General features: G+C 47.6%; 1 protein-coding gene across 2 annotated transcripts in view; it reads left to right on the top strand.

Annotated features, from left to right (window-relative positions):
- Positions 1-12603, top strand: part of CORO1C (coronin 1C) — a 77989-nt gene that overhangs the window by 39544 nt on the left and 25842 nt on the right. For both annotated transcript variants that reach the window (XM_029049127.2, XM_029049126.2), the window contains exon 3: positions 8169-8291. In XM_029049127.2, the coding sequence (XP_028904960.1) occupies positions 8169-8291 (123 nt within the window). The remainder of the gene's footprint in view (positions 1-8168; positions 8292-12603) is intronic.

Below are 12603 nucleotides of genomic sequence, written 5' to 3'. Positions count from 1 at the left end.
ATTTTGCCTGAGCGCTTACTTTATTTTTGATTCTCTGTCCGTGCCTGGTCCTGGTATTAAGTAGGCACTCTGTTGTGCAAGAAGCATAGTTTTTATGGGAAGGAAAGGCCAAGAAATTGCGAAATAGAACTCCAGTCCGCTCGGTGGTGCTGCAAAACCCAGGCCAGGTATTCAGGCTGTTGGACTCCTGTGGGACCTCTTGGTAGAAGCAGCACGGCCCAGCGGAAAGAGCCCGGGCTTGGGAGGCAGAGGACGAGGGTTCTAATCGCAGCTTCGCCACTGTGCTGTGTGGCCCTGGGCAAATTATTTCACCTCTCTGTGCCTCAGTTACCTCATCAGTAAAATGGAGATTAAGACTGTGCGCCCCACATGGGACAAGGATTGTCTCCAACCTGATTACCTTGTATCTCCCCCAGCGCTTAGAACAGTGCATGGCACACAGTAAAGCACTTAACAAATTCCATTATTATTATTATTAGAACACGACGACAGGACTTTGGCTCGCTGTTTTTCTAGCCCCTCTTCTTGAAGGGTTTTGAAGCACACTGTTTACCCTCCATTGTCCAGAACTCCACTAAGGGAGGAACCAGGCCCAAGCGACTTGCCAAGTTCCGTGATTCATTTCCCTCTCCGCCTCCAAAACCCACACCTTGTGACTCACCACCCATGCCCTGAATCCCAGACTCCCACAGCACAACCTTCTCCGAGACCATACTGCCCCTCTCGGTCGCTTTAGCCACCTGCTTTTTTTTTAATGGCATTTAGGCGCTTTCCATGTGCTAAGCACTGTACTGAGCTCTGGGGTAGATACAAGCTAATCAAGTTGGTCACAGTCCCTGTCCCACGTGGGGCTCATGGTCATACTCCCCGTTTGATGGATGAGGCAGATGAGACTTGGTGAAGTGACTTGCCCAAGGTCATCCAGCAGACAGGTGGTGGATCCGGGATTGGAACCCAGGTCCTCTGGCTCCCAGGCCCTTTTCTCTCGGTCACACTGCTTTGTCATATAAGCTTCTTGCACTCTTGCCAAACACAATCTTTTACATTGTTTCAGGGGTTTTTTTTCCCCCTTTCTCCCCTCCAGGTGTTACTTGTGTCAGCTCTTGTTTAGCTCCTTTGAGTATACTGGACCATGCTATTTTATCCTGAAAAATCTGCCCTAGCTTGCATTGGTATGTCATTATTTTACCCCCCTTCGTCCCTCCCCACTCACACACCCCATCTGACAAATCTACCTTCCTCCCCAGCCATCCATGCCTTTCTGTTTTGTTTTTAATGGCATTTAAGCACTTACTATGTGCCAGGCACCATGCTGAGATAGATGCAAGCTAATCAGGTTGGACACAGTCCATGTCCCACACGGAGCTCACACTTTGAATCCCCGTTTTACAGATGAGAGAATTGAGGACCAGGGAAGCAAAGCGACTTCCCCAAGGTCACATAGCAGGCAAGTGGCGGAGCAGAAAGTAGAATAATAATAATAATAATAATAATGTTGGTGTTTAAGTGCTTACTATGTGCAAAGCAGTGTTCTAAGTGCTGGGGGGATACAAGGTAATCAGGTTGTCCCACGCGGAGCTCACAGTTTTAATCCCCATTTTCCAGATAAGGTAACTGAGGCACAGAAAAGTGAAGTGACTTGCCCCAAGTCACGCAACTGGTAAGCGGCAGAGTCGGGATTAGAACCCAGGTCCTTCCGCCGCCCAGGCTCTATCCATGCGGCAACCAGCTCAGAGACTCCGGCTGGAAGCTTGGAGACCCCAGCCAGAGGCCCAGAATGGAGTGGAACGTTTGTCGGTGTTAAGAGTAATTAGAAAAAGGAAGTTGGAAAAGGAGGCAAACCCACTTCAATAGACATCCTTTTGAGTTCTTTGAACTCGCTACCCAGTGAATGGCGCCCTTATGCTCGCGCTGACGTTTTTCCCTTGTCTCCGCAGCACATGTCAACATGCTGTCTGCTTGCCTCTGGTTTTTTCATTGCTCCCCAGACCAGCCAAAGTGGCAGGACTCTTTTGGCGCAAGGCCCCGTTTGAGGGTAGAAGTTTCCCAAAGCTCAATCCCAACGGAATCGGGCCCACTGTGGCATCCTGAGCTGTAACTCTTCAGTCTATCGTACTTATTGAGTGCTTACTGGGTGCACAGCATCCTACTAAGCACTTGGGAGAGTACCGTAATACAGAGTTGGTAGATACGTTCCCTAATCAAAATCAGGGTGGGTGAGAAGCAGCGGGACCTAATGGAAAGAGCATGGGCCTGGGAGTTGGAAGACCAGGGTTCTTATCCCACTTTTCCACTTGTCTGCTGTGTGACAGTGGGCAAGTCATTTCACTTCCAGACTTGAGTTTCCTCATCTGGAAGACGGGGATTAAATCCTCCTCCCTTCTACTTAGAATGTGAGCCCCGCGTGCGGCAGGGATGGTGTCCAACACGATTAACTTGTCTCTGCCCCAGCACTTAGAACAGTGTTTGACACATGCTAAGTGCTTTAACAAGTACCGTAATAATTATAAGATGATTCAGATTCTGGCTTTTGAGTTGTTGGATGGCAGAATGGCCCATGACAAAGCACAGCCTAATGGATAAAGCACGGACCTGGGCGTCGGACCTGGGTTCAAGTCCCGGCTCCTCCACTTGTTTGCTGTGTGTCCTTGGGGAAGTCACTTGACTTCTCTAGACCTCAGTTACCTCATCTGTAAAATGGATTAAGACTGTGAGCTCCACGTGGGATAGCGACTGTGTCCAGCCCAATTTGCTCATAACCACCCCAGCGCTTAACACAGTGCCTGGCATTTAGTAAGCGCTTAACAAATACCATTAAAAAAAGAGAAAGAGAGATAAAGGAGTCAGGTCATTCATGAAGGCTTGCCACGATTCCTGCATTGCTGGCCCGATCCGGAGAAGGGGAAACCCTTGGGTGGATAAACAGGAGACCGTATGCCTGACGGAGCTCCAGGCCCTGGTTGGAAGACCCCGGGCAAGGAGATGGGCTTTCCTGAAGCTGGACGTTGGGTAGATCAGCCTAGATTTTTACCTGTTGAACCTGAGAAGTTAGAAGAAAAATATATGTGGCCCAAACTATCTAGTTTTGGATTGGAGCCCAAAAGGGAAGACTGAGTCTTGAGCTATTAAAAAAAAAAATACTGTTGGTCAGGGTTTCTAGTAAGAAACCTCTCTTAAGAAAGCATACTTCCGATTTCAAAAGCGAAGGAACGGTCAGGTGGAAAGGAGGAAGCTAGGAAGCAAGTCACAAGACCCTGGGTGTGTTCCCAGCACTGTCACTGGCCGACTGAGGGCTCTGTATTTACTGAGCGCTTACGCTGTGCAGTACGCTGGACTAAACCCTTGGGAGACACGTGCAAGGAGCTTACGGTCCACGATGTGAAAAGCACTGTACTAACCACTTGAAAGAGTACAGTAAAATTAATAGACTATGACTCCCCCCGCCCCCTCCACCCCATTCCTCCCTCAAGGTGTCCAGCGGAGGAGACACGACACTAAAGTAAATGATAGATCTGGGGAACTAATGGAGTTTAAAGCTAGCTTGGCACATAGTAAGCGCTTAACAAATACCATAATCATCATCATGTGTATGGAAGTGAAACATGGGCGAGGAGAGGGAGGACCCAAGTCCTCAGGTGATGTCAGTGCTGAAGTTGCAGGAATGTGGGGGTGAAGAAGGCGGGAAAGCAGCATGGCCTTGTGGCAAGCGCCCAGGCCTGGGAGTCAGAGGAACTTGTTTTCTAATCCCGGCTCTGCCACTTGTCTGCTGTGTGACTGACCTAGGGAGGACATTTCACTTCTCTGGGCCTCAGTTCCCTCGTCTGTAAAGTGGGGATTAAGACTGTGAGCCCTATGTGGGACAGGGATTATTTTACATCTACCCCAGTGCTTAGTACAGTGCCTGACTCATAATAAGCGCTTGACAAATGCCTTAAAAAAGAAATTAAAGAGCAGAAGTCTGCTGGATGGGAAGGAAGGTGAGTTTCTGACCGAAGGGTGGGTAAGAGCAAGGGCTCATTCCCTCAGTTTCCTTATCTTTGACATGGTAATAATAATATCCATTTCTCCTTACCTCTTCCTACTTGCTACCCGCATTATCCAGAAGACACCCTCTCGGGGAAAAAAAGAGAGTCAGCCTCTATATAAATTCAGGGTGCTGTTCAAGAAGCTGGTGGGTCACCCCCAGAACGACCTCTTGAAAAATCTCCTAAAGCGAGGTCCGATGGATAAAGACGTGTTTCTGCTCTGGCCTCCGCTCTTACACGGATGTCTGAGGGGGATTTGGTAGAATTCTGGGTTAAGCTGTCAGGATTTTTGACAGAGCGTCGAATAAACAGGTGTTGCGGAAGAAATGACTTAACCGAGGCTAGGCCGCTGGACACGGAGAATGAGAGCACAGAGCTCCCTTGCATGGCGAAGAGAGATGTTCACAGCATTTCAGTATTCACAGACATGACAGTTGGCACGGCAAGGTGATAATTCCTGGGTATGCATCTGCAAAAGCCATTTAATTTGTCATCAGCTCTATAAATAACATACTCCAACCTACCTACCCCCTCAAGAAAATACCATTATAATGTATTTGTGTTTACATGAGCCGTTCCATTTAAAATCAGAAGATAAGTTCACTGGCCTGGAGGTAGCTTCAACTAGGCTGTCCAGTTGCCGGTTTTCAGCTGACCGGTCTGATTCCGGGACCGAACCAGATGCTCCTGCGTCTGGGTTTTTTTGTTTGTTTTCTTTTCTTTTTGACCCCAAATTTCTCGCTTGTCTTGTTGCTTGTCTTATCTTGCTTGTCTTTGGAAGCAGCCCAAGGATTCGTTTTTCCAGCCCCCTCCCTTCCGATCCCCTTTGGGGGGGCGATGGGACAGCTCTGCCACAGTGCCCGTTCTTGCTGCTGAATAGGCTGCGGGGAGGCTTCTCTTTCGCACCATCTTTATTGCCACGTCGCCTGGGACTCCACACAGACTCATATACACACACAAACACCCCAAAACCACTGTTAAGCAATTGGTCAGAACTCAGTCAAAAACAACCCCCTGCAAAACCCACATAAACAACCCTCCCTTTGCTCGTCATTCTGGCCGAGATGCTTTTTTTTACCGAAACGAACATGCTAGGAGAACTTTTTCTCTGGAGGTGACTCTCTCACTGCAATCTGACAAGGATAGACTCTTCTGAAGCAAATGACCAGCCCCTGTATCCCTAACACGCTCAGTAATCGAGAGACAAATCAGCTGTTTAGCCCGACGTCCGGACACTGAGCTGTAGATGTTAAAATTATGCCCTTCTCCCAATTCTCCGTGACTGGTGTGCTTCACAGAGAGTGGTGAGCGATTGCCATTTAGCCTTCATTTTAGCCCTCTCCGCACTTTTCGAAACAATAGTGCTCTGTTGCATTGTATTCTCCCAAGTGCTTAATACAGTGGTCTGCACACCGTAAGAGCTTAGTAAATACCACTGATGGATTATTCCCCGATTAGAACAAAAGGAAGTTTTTAGGAAGGCAGGGTCCTGCATCTGAAGTGGGCTCGGCTTGACAATCAAATTTATTGAACGCTTGGTCTGTGTAGACCACTGTACTAAGCTCTTGGGTGAGTGCAGTATAACAATAAGCAGACACATTCTCTGCCCATAACAGGCTTACGGTCTAGGGTGTTGCGGGGTGGACAGTCTAGAGGAGCAGAAGCTAATACTGCTACTACTGGTCATGGGTTCGAATCCCGGCTCGGCCACTTGTCAGCTGGGTGACTTTGGGCAAGTCACTTAACTTCTCGGTTACCTCAGTTACCTCATCTGTAAAATGGGGATTAAGACTGTGAGCCCCACGTGGGACAACCTGATTCCCCTGTGTCTACCCCAGCGCTTAGAACAGTGCTCGGCACATAGTAAGCGCTTAACAAATACCAACATTATTATTATTACTGGGGGTTCAGGGGTGTGTGTTATTACACATTTTGGGGGCAACTCAATGAATTTCTGCATTTTGGGTGGGGTTAAAAATATGGGTTGGGAGAGAAAATAAGCTCTGGATTTGAAATAATCACTTTGTATTCCCAACCCAGATTTGTGTGCTGTCTTCTTTCCCCTTTCACTTCTGTTCCTTTACTGGAGTCCCTTTCAGTTGGGTAGCCTCATGCCACGGTCCTCGTCTTATATGTTGGAAGACACGCTGCCCAGTCAGAGGATGTAGGTGCTCTCTGAACTTTTCTTTTCATTCTGTAATGCATGAACTGTGTGTTTCCGATGGCCAGAAGTCCTTTCTTGGCACAAGAAGCCAAGTGTTGGGGGGGAAAAAAATTAACCCCCACGTGGCCTGTGAGTCCTCCAACCCCAGTGGGAGGTTTTCTGAAATCGTGTGCGCCCCCAGTTTCAGATTTCAGGGCTAGGAGTTCAGGTTTTGGGGGAGCCCGACCAAATTCCGGCTTTCCTCCCGCAAGCAGTCTGAGCAGTCGGGCCAGCAGACGAGCGAATCTCGATGCCCAGAGCCAACCGTCCTGGAACTAGACGCTTGTCTGCTGCATGGCCCTGTGCAAGTCACTTGACTTCTTTGTGCCTCAGTGACCTCATCAGCAAAATGGGGATTAAGACTGTGACCCCCATACAGGACAGGAACCGTGTCCAACCCGATTTATTTGTATCCACCCACAGACAATGCCTCCCCCCGGCCCCCTTATTCAAAGCCTTATTGAAGGCCCATCTCTTCCAAGAGGCCTTCCCTGCCTAAGCCCTCCTTTCCTCTTCCCCGACTCCCTTCTACATCTCCCTGACTTGCTTCCTTTATTCATCTCCCTTCTCAGCCCCACTGCCCTTATGTCTATATCTGTAATTGATTTATTTATATTAATGTCTGTCTCCCCCTTTAGGTTGTAAGCTCCCTGTGGGCAGGGAATGTGACTGCTATATCGTTATATTGTACTCTCCCAGGTGGTTAGTACAGTGCTCTGCAGATAGTAAGTGCTCTATAAATACAATTGATTGACCAACTGACTGACAAATAGAGGGCTCTGGGAGTGGAGGTGGTCCAGACAGGACAGTCCCCTTACTCTCAGTCCCCTCTTTGGGCTTACTTAGACAGAACCCCATCTGGGACAGGGATCCTGTTCAAACTGATTAACTTGGATCTACGCCAACACATCGTACAGCGCCTGGCACATAGTCAATGCCTAACAAGTACCATCAGGACACAAGGTGTGGGAAGTGGCATGGCCTAGCGGACAGAGCACGGGCCTTGAAGTCAAAATAACCTGGGTTCTAATCCTGCCTCGGTCCCTCATGTGCTGTGTGACTTTGGGCAAGTCATTTAACTTCTCTGGGCCTCATTTTCCTCATCTGTAAAAGGAGGATTAAGACTGGGAGCCCCATGTGGCACAGGGATTGTGTCTCACCCGATTTGCTTGTATCCACCCCAGCGCTTAGTACAGTGCATGGCACACAGTAAGCGCTTAACAAATACCACAGTTATTATTATTATTACTACTACTAGTACTATTTTGAATAAGAAGAAACTGTCTCCCGTGAATATAAGAGAATTTAGATGGGCTGAGATCACGGTGCCAACGCATCGGACCGCCCTAATTAACATTCTAGATTAGCCATTCTAGACCGTGAGCTCGTTGTGGGCAGGGAATGTGTCTTTTTGTTGTATTGTACTCTCCCCAGTGCTTACTACAGTGCTTTGCACACACTAAGCTCTCGGTAAATGCGATCGAATGAATGAATCCTGCCCAGAGCAAGTCAACAGATAGGATGAGCTTTAGGGACCGCCCCACCTTCTCAGCCCCAAAAAGAATCGTGCTAAATGAAAGCAGGGGGAGGGAACCTATTAACCAAGCTGTTACTGTCATATCTCCCTCCGCCATCACAGTGAATTGCTTGAGCCCATAAATGCCGAGGCATTTTGGACACCGGACCACCCGGGGACGTGTGTCGTCTGACCAGACAACGTGGACTTTTCCTCTCCTTTTTTGGCTTCCTCTGGTCCGGGCCCTTTGTTCTTCCCTTCCTGAGGCCCAAGGGAGGTTCCAGGGTGGTCATGGTGGTTAGAGTAGGGGGGGCATACATGGCTAGAGGAGGTCCAGTGGTTTTGGAGGGCCTGGCAGGAAAATTAAAAAGACAGGGAAACGCCAAAGGAAATATTGACTGTGTCACTCTATTTCTCTCCCCAGACTGGTCGGATTGACAAATCCTACCCGACGGTGTGCGGCCACACAGGTCCGGTGCTCGACATAGACTGGTGTCCGCACAACGACCAAGTCATTGCCAGCGGCTCCGAGGATTGCGCGGTCATGGTAAGCCCCCGCCCCGAGGCCTCCTCTCCCCATCCGGCCTCAGCTGCTGCCACCACAATCTAGGTTTTCATCAGAACATTTGGAAAACCAGCATGATGTAGTGGATAGAACCCGGACCTGGGAGTCAGAAGGTCATGGGTTCTCATCCCGGCTCCAACGCTTGTCTGCTGTGTGGCCTTGGGCAAGTCACTTCACTTCTCTGGGCCTCTGTTCCCTCATCTGTAAAACGGGGATTGAGACTGTGAGCCCCACGTGGGACAGGGACTGTCCAACTCGATTTGCTTGTATCTACCCTAGTGCTTAGTACAGTGCCGGGCACATAGTAAGTGCTTAACAAATACCACAATAATCATTATTATTATTGTTATTAATAATAATAAAAGGAGTTCATCAACACGATGTTTTATGCGCCCGATATTGGCCTATGAGAGGGACTTGGTTGGATTTCAAAGCTTAATGCAAACACGCCCACTTAAAGCGGGGAGAGCCCCAGCAACCAATTAGTCAATCAATCGATGGTACTTATTGAGCACTTACTATGTGCAAAGCATTGTACTAGGTGCTTGGGAGAGGCTAGGACAGCAGGATTAGCAGGCAAGTGACCAGGGAGGAATCACCCCTCATTCCATTGGACCATTCTCTGCCCGGGTGAAATCGGGGACGATGGGCTTCCAACGGTCCCGTCGAGGCTGGGGGAAATTCAGTTTTTTGAAAAAAGGCAACAATAGGTGAGTAAGGGATATTATTTAAAAGCAGGGCCCAAAATTGTAGCCTCCAGAAAGATAAACTCCTCACGTCTTTTGCCTCAGTCTTTCATTTAATTCAGTGGTATTTATTGAGCGCTAACCATGTGTGGAGCACCGTACTAAGCACTTGGGAGAGTACACTACAACAATAAACAGTTACATTCCCTGCCCACAACAAGCCTACACTCTAGAGCGGGGAGACGGACATTAATGTAAATAAATTGCAGATGCGGACATAAGTGTTGTGGGGCTGGAAGCGGGGGAATGAATAAAGGGTGCAAATCAGGGCAACGCTGAAGGAAGTGGGAGAAGAGGACAGGAGGGCTAAGGGAAGGCCCCTTGGAGGAGATGGGCCTTCAATAAGGCATCGAAGAGGGGGCGAGTAATTGTCTGTCGGATATGAGGAGAGATGGCTTTCCAGGCCAGAGGCAGATCGTGGTTGGGAGGTCGGCAGCAAGAAGGACAAATCAAGGTTTAGTGAAAAAGTTAGCAGTAGAATTACGAAGCATGCTGGCTGGGTTGTAGTAGGAGCCTAGGCAGCTGAGGGTGGATAATCTACTCATTTTCAGTGCAGACTCTAAATGACCTTTTCAGTTAATAGTATTTATTGAGCATTTATGTGGGGAAGAGCCCTTTATTGAGCACTTGGGAGAGTACAGCCAGTCCAGAGTCTTTATTGAGGCTTTACTTTGTACAGAGTACTGTATTAAGCACTTAGGAGAGTAGAATAGAGTTAGTAGACATGATCCCTGAACTCAGAAATCTTACAATCTAGCAGGGGAGACAGACAAAAAAATAAATTAGAGCTAGGAGGAATCAATCGTATTTATTCATGGCACATTCTATGTGTACTAAGCAGTTGGGAGAGGACAATACAACAGAAATAGCAGGCTCGTTCCCTACTCATAATGGGCTGATAAGCAAAAAAGTTGAAAAATATGTACCTAAGTGCTTAGTGAGTGAGAACTCAAGTGCAGAGTTGATTCAGTAATAATAATAATTATTATGGTATTTAAGCGCTTACTAGGTGCCAAGCATTGTTCTAAGCTCTAGGGTAGAAACAAGGTAATCAGTTTGTCCCACGTGGGGCTCACAGTCTTAATCCCTATTTTACAGGTAAGGTAACTGAGGCACAGAGAAGTTAAGTGGCTTTCCCGAGGTCACATAGCAGATAAGTGGTGAAGTCAAGATTAGAACCCAGATCTTCGGACTCCCAACCCTGTGCTCTTTCCACTAAGCCACGTTGCTTCTCTGTAGTAGGAGTGAAAATAGGATGGGGAAGTGGAAGATTTCTAAGGGAGGGAGAAGATGGCTTTGAAGATGAGGAGAGAGTAGTGGACTGCTGAAGGGGAATTTTCCCGAAATGATCCGATGATCCTAACGCTTAAAATATGCCTTTTTCACCAAGTCATCTTTTTAGCATCCTGCTGTAATTGCTTAGCCTTTCCAAATTCTCAACCAATATCTTATTTATTCAGAAGTGATGCCAAACCCATCATGCTGTGGTAATTAAAGAGCAAGCTAAGAACTTGGTAGCAGAAATGGATATTCTAGTCTAAGCATGAGCACCGTATGAAAGCATTTCAGTGGATAGATAGGAAATCTCTTGGCTCTCCTCCCTCCCCTTCTATTTTTCCCATGAAGAGCCAAGAAAGAAGGCAGGGGTATGTTTGTGGTTGTGTCTACATGAGGATTTTGGAAGGAAATTGTGGGAAAGAACCATTTCTGGCACAACTGTACTTGAGGCAAGTCCAACACTACACTAATAATAAAAATAATTGTGGTATTTAAGTGTTTCTTATGTGCCAAGCATGGCCCTAGGGGCTAGTGCGGGAGCAGTTCACAAACTGAGGCTCAGAGATGTCAGTCAATCAGTGGTATTTATTGAGCGCTTACTATGTGCAGTACTAAGCGCTTAGGAGAGGACAGCGCAATATAATAGCCACATTCCCTGCCCAAGGTGACCTTACAGTCCAGAGGAAGTGATTTGCCCAAGATCATCCAGGAGGCCAGTGGCCAAGCCAGGTGTAAGCCCACTCCCCATCCGATGCCATCGTCGGGCTGTGCAGCCTTGGGGCGGTCTCCGACTCTGGTGGGGGCAGACTGGCAGTCGGGGCGGATAAGCCTCGCTCGTGCCTGCCGGTGGCCCCGGGGGGTGGTCCCACATGGCCACTGTTAGCCGGCGGGCCGCCACACCACCCGTGGCAGCAGCCCTGCACTCAATGGCCTCGGCTGGCCTGGCCCGACCTCCATAAACCCACCCGAGTATTCGCTAATCCAACTGCTACGTCATAACCCTAAATCAATTGCTTTATCAGTCAATCATATCCTTAATTCACTTGTGAGATCGTTAATTTGTGTATATTCACGTCTTTCTCCCCATCTAGACTGTAAGCCTGTTGTGAGCAGGAAATGTGTCTGTTTATTGTTGTATTGTACTCTCCGAAGGACTTAATACAGGGCTCTGCACACAGTAAGCCCTCAGTAATTGATTGGCTAAGTGTTTACTGTGCGCAGAGCAGGGGGCTGAGACCTTAGAAAAGTTCCATACAATAGGTGGATACCTATTGTTCTATACAATAGTTCCATACAGTAGTTCCATACAATAGCTCCATGTCTCCAAGGAGCTTGCAGTCTAAAAGGGAAGACAGACATTAAAAAGAAATAGCAGCTAAAGGAAATAGAGTGTAAGGATATGGGTATAAGTGCCATGGGGATGAGGCACGTGAATAGCATAGCGAGCCTCTTCTCCTGAGCAAGCCTGCTAACACGTGGACCTTTGAGAAGCAGGTGGGATTATATAGTTCAGTTGGTTTATACACATTTTGTGTGTGTGTGTGTGTGTGTGTGTGTGTGTGTGTATGTACAGGGTTGTTTCCTTAGTTGTAACATTATAAGGGAGGGTTAATTTTCCTGCTGGACCAGAAGAAAGCCTGTTTCACCAAAAATTAAAGGAGGAAAAAGGCCAGGAATTCAAATTGAGCAGCAGATCCCGAAATTGTCAAAACCTAACAAAAACTATGGTATATTTAAGGACTTACTATGTTGCAAGCACTCTACTAAGTGCTGAGGTAGAGACAAGAAAATCAGGTCCCACATGAGGCTCACAGTCTAAGCAGGAAGGAGAGCAGGTATTGAATCTCCATTTTACAGATGAGAGAACCGAGGCCTGGAGAAATGAAGTGACTCGCCCAAGATTACACAGCAGACGAGTGGTAGAGCTGGGATTAGAACCTAGGTCTCCTCTGACTCCCTCTTTCCACTAGGCCACACTGCCTACAGCTATAATGTTCAAACATTTTGTGATAACCCAAAAAAATGTTCAGTTGTTCAGTTATTTGCTGGGTCCACCTTTAGATAGCTCTATAGTATCACCTTGAAGTTGACATCCAAGTAATTAAATATAATAACACAATGAGAAAGACCTAAATAATGCCCTTAAAAGCCCCCCAAATGGGGAACTTTGTAGTTGAAAGTGAAGCTTTTGGGGCAGGGAGGGATAGAAACATACTGTCTTAAATGGGCAGGTATAATATCAGTAAACCGTCTAGACTGTAAGCTCATTG

Source organism: Ornithorhynchus anatinus, chromosome 21 (genome assembly GCF_004115215.2).
Source record: "Ornithorhynchus anatinus isolate Pmale09 chromosome 21, mOrnAna1.pri.v4, whole genome shotgun sequence".
NCBI lineage: Eukaryota > Metazoa > Chordata > Mammalia > Monotremata > Ornithorhynchidae > Ornithorhynchus > Ornithorhynchus anatinus.
Note: the sequence above shows the minus strand (reverse complement) of the source record. Positions and strands in the feature narration are given on the sequence as shown.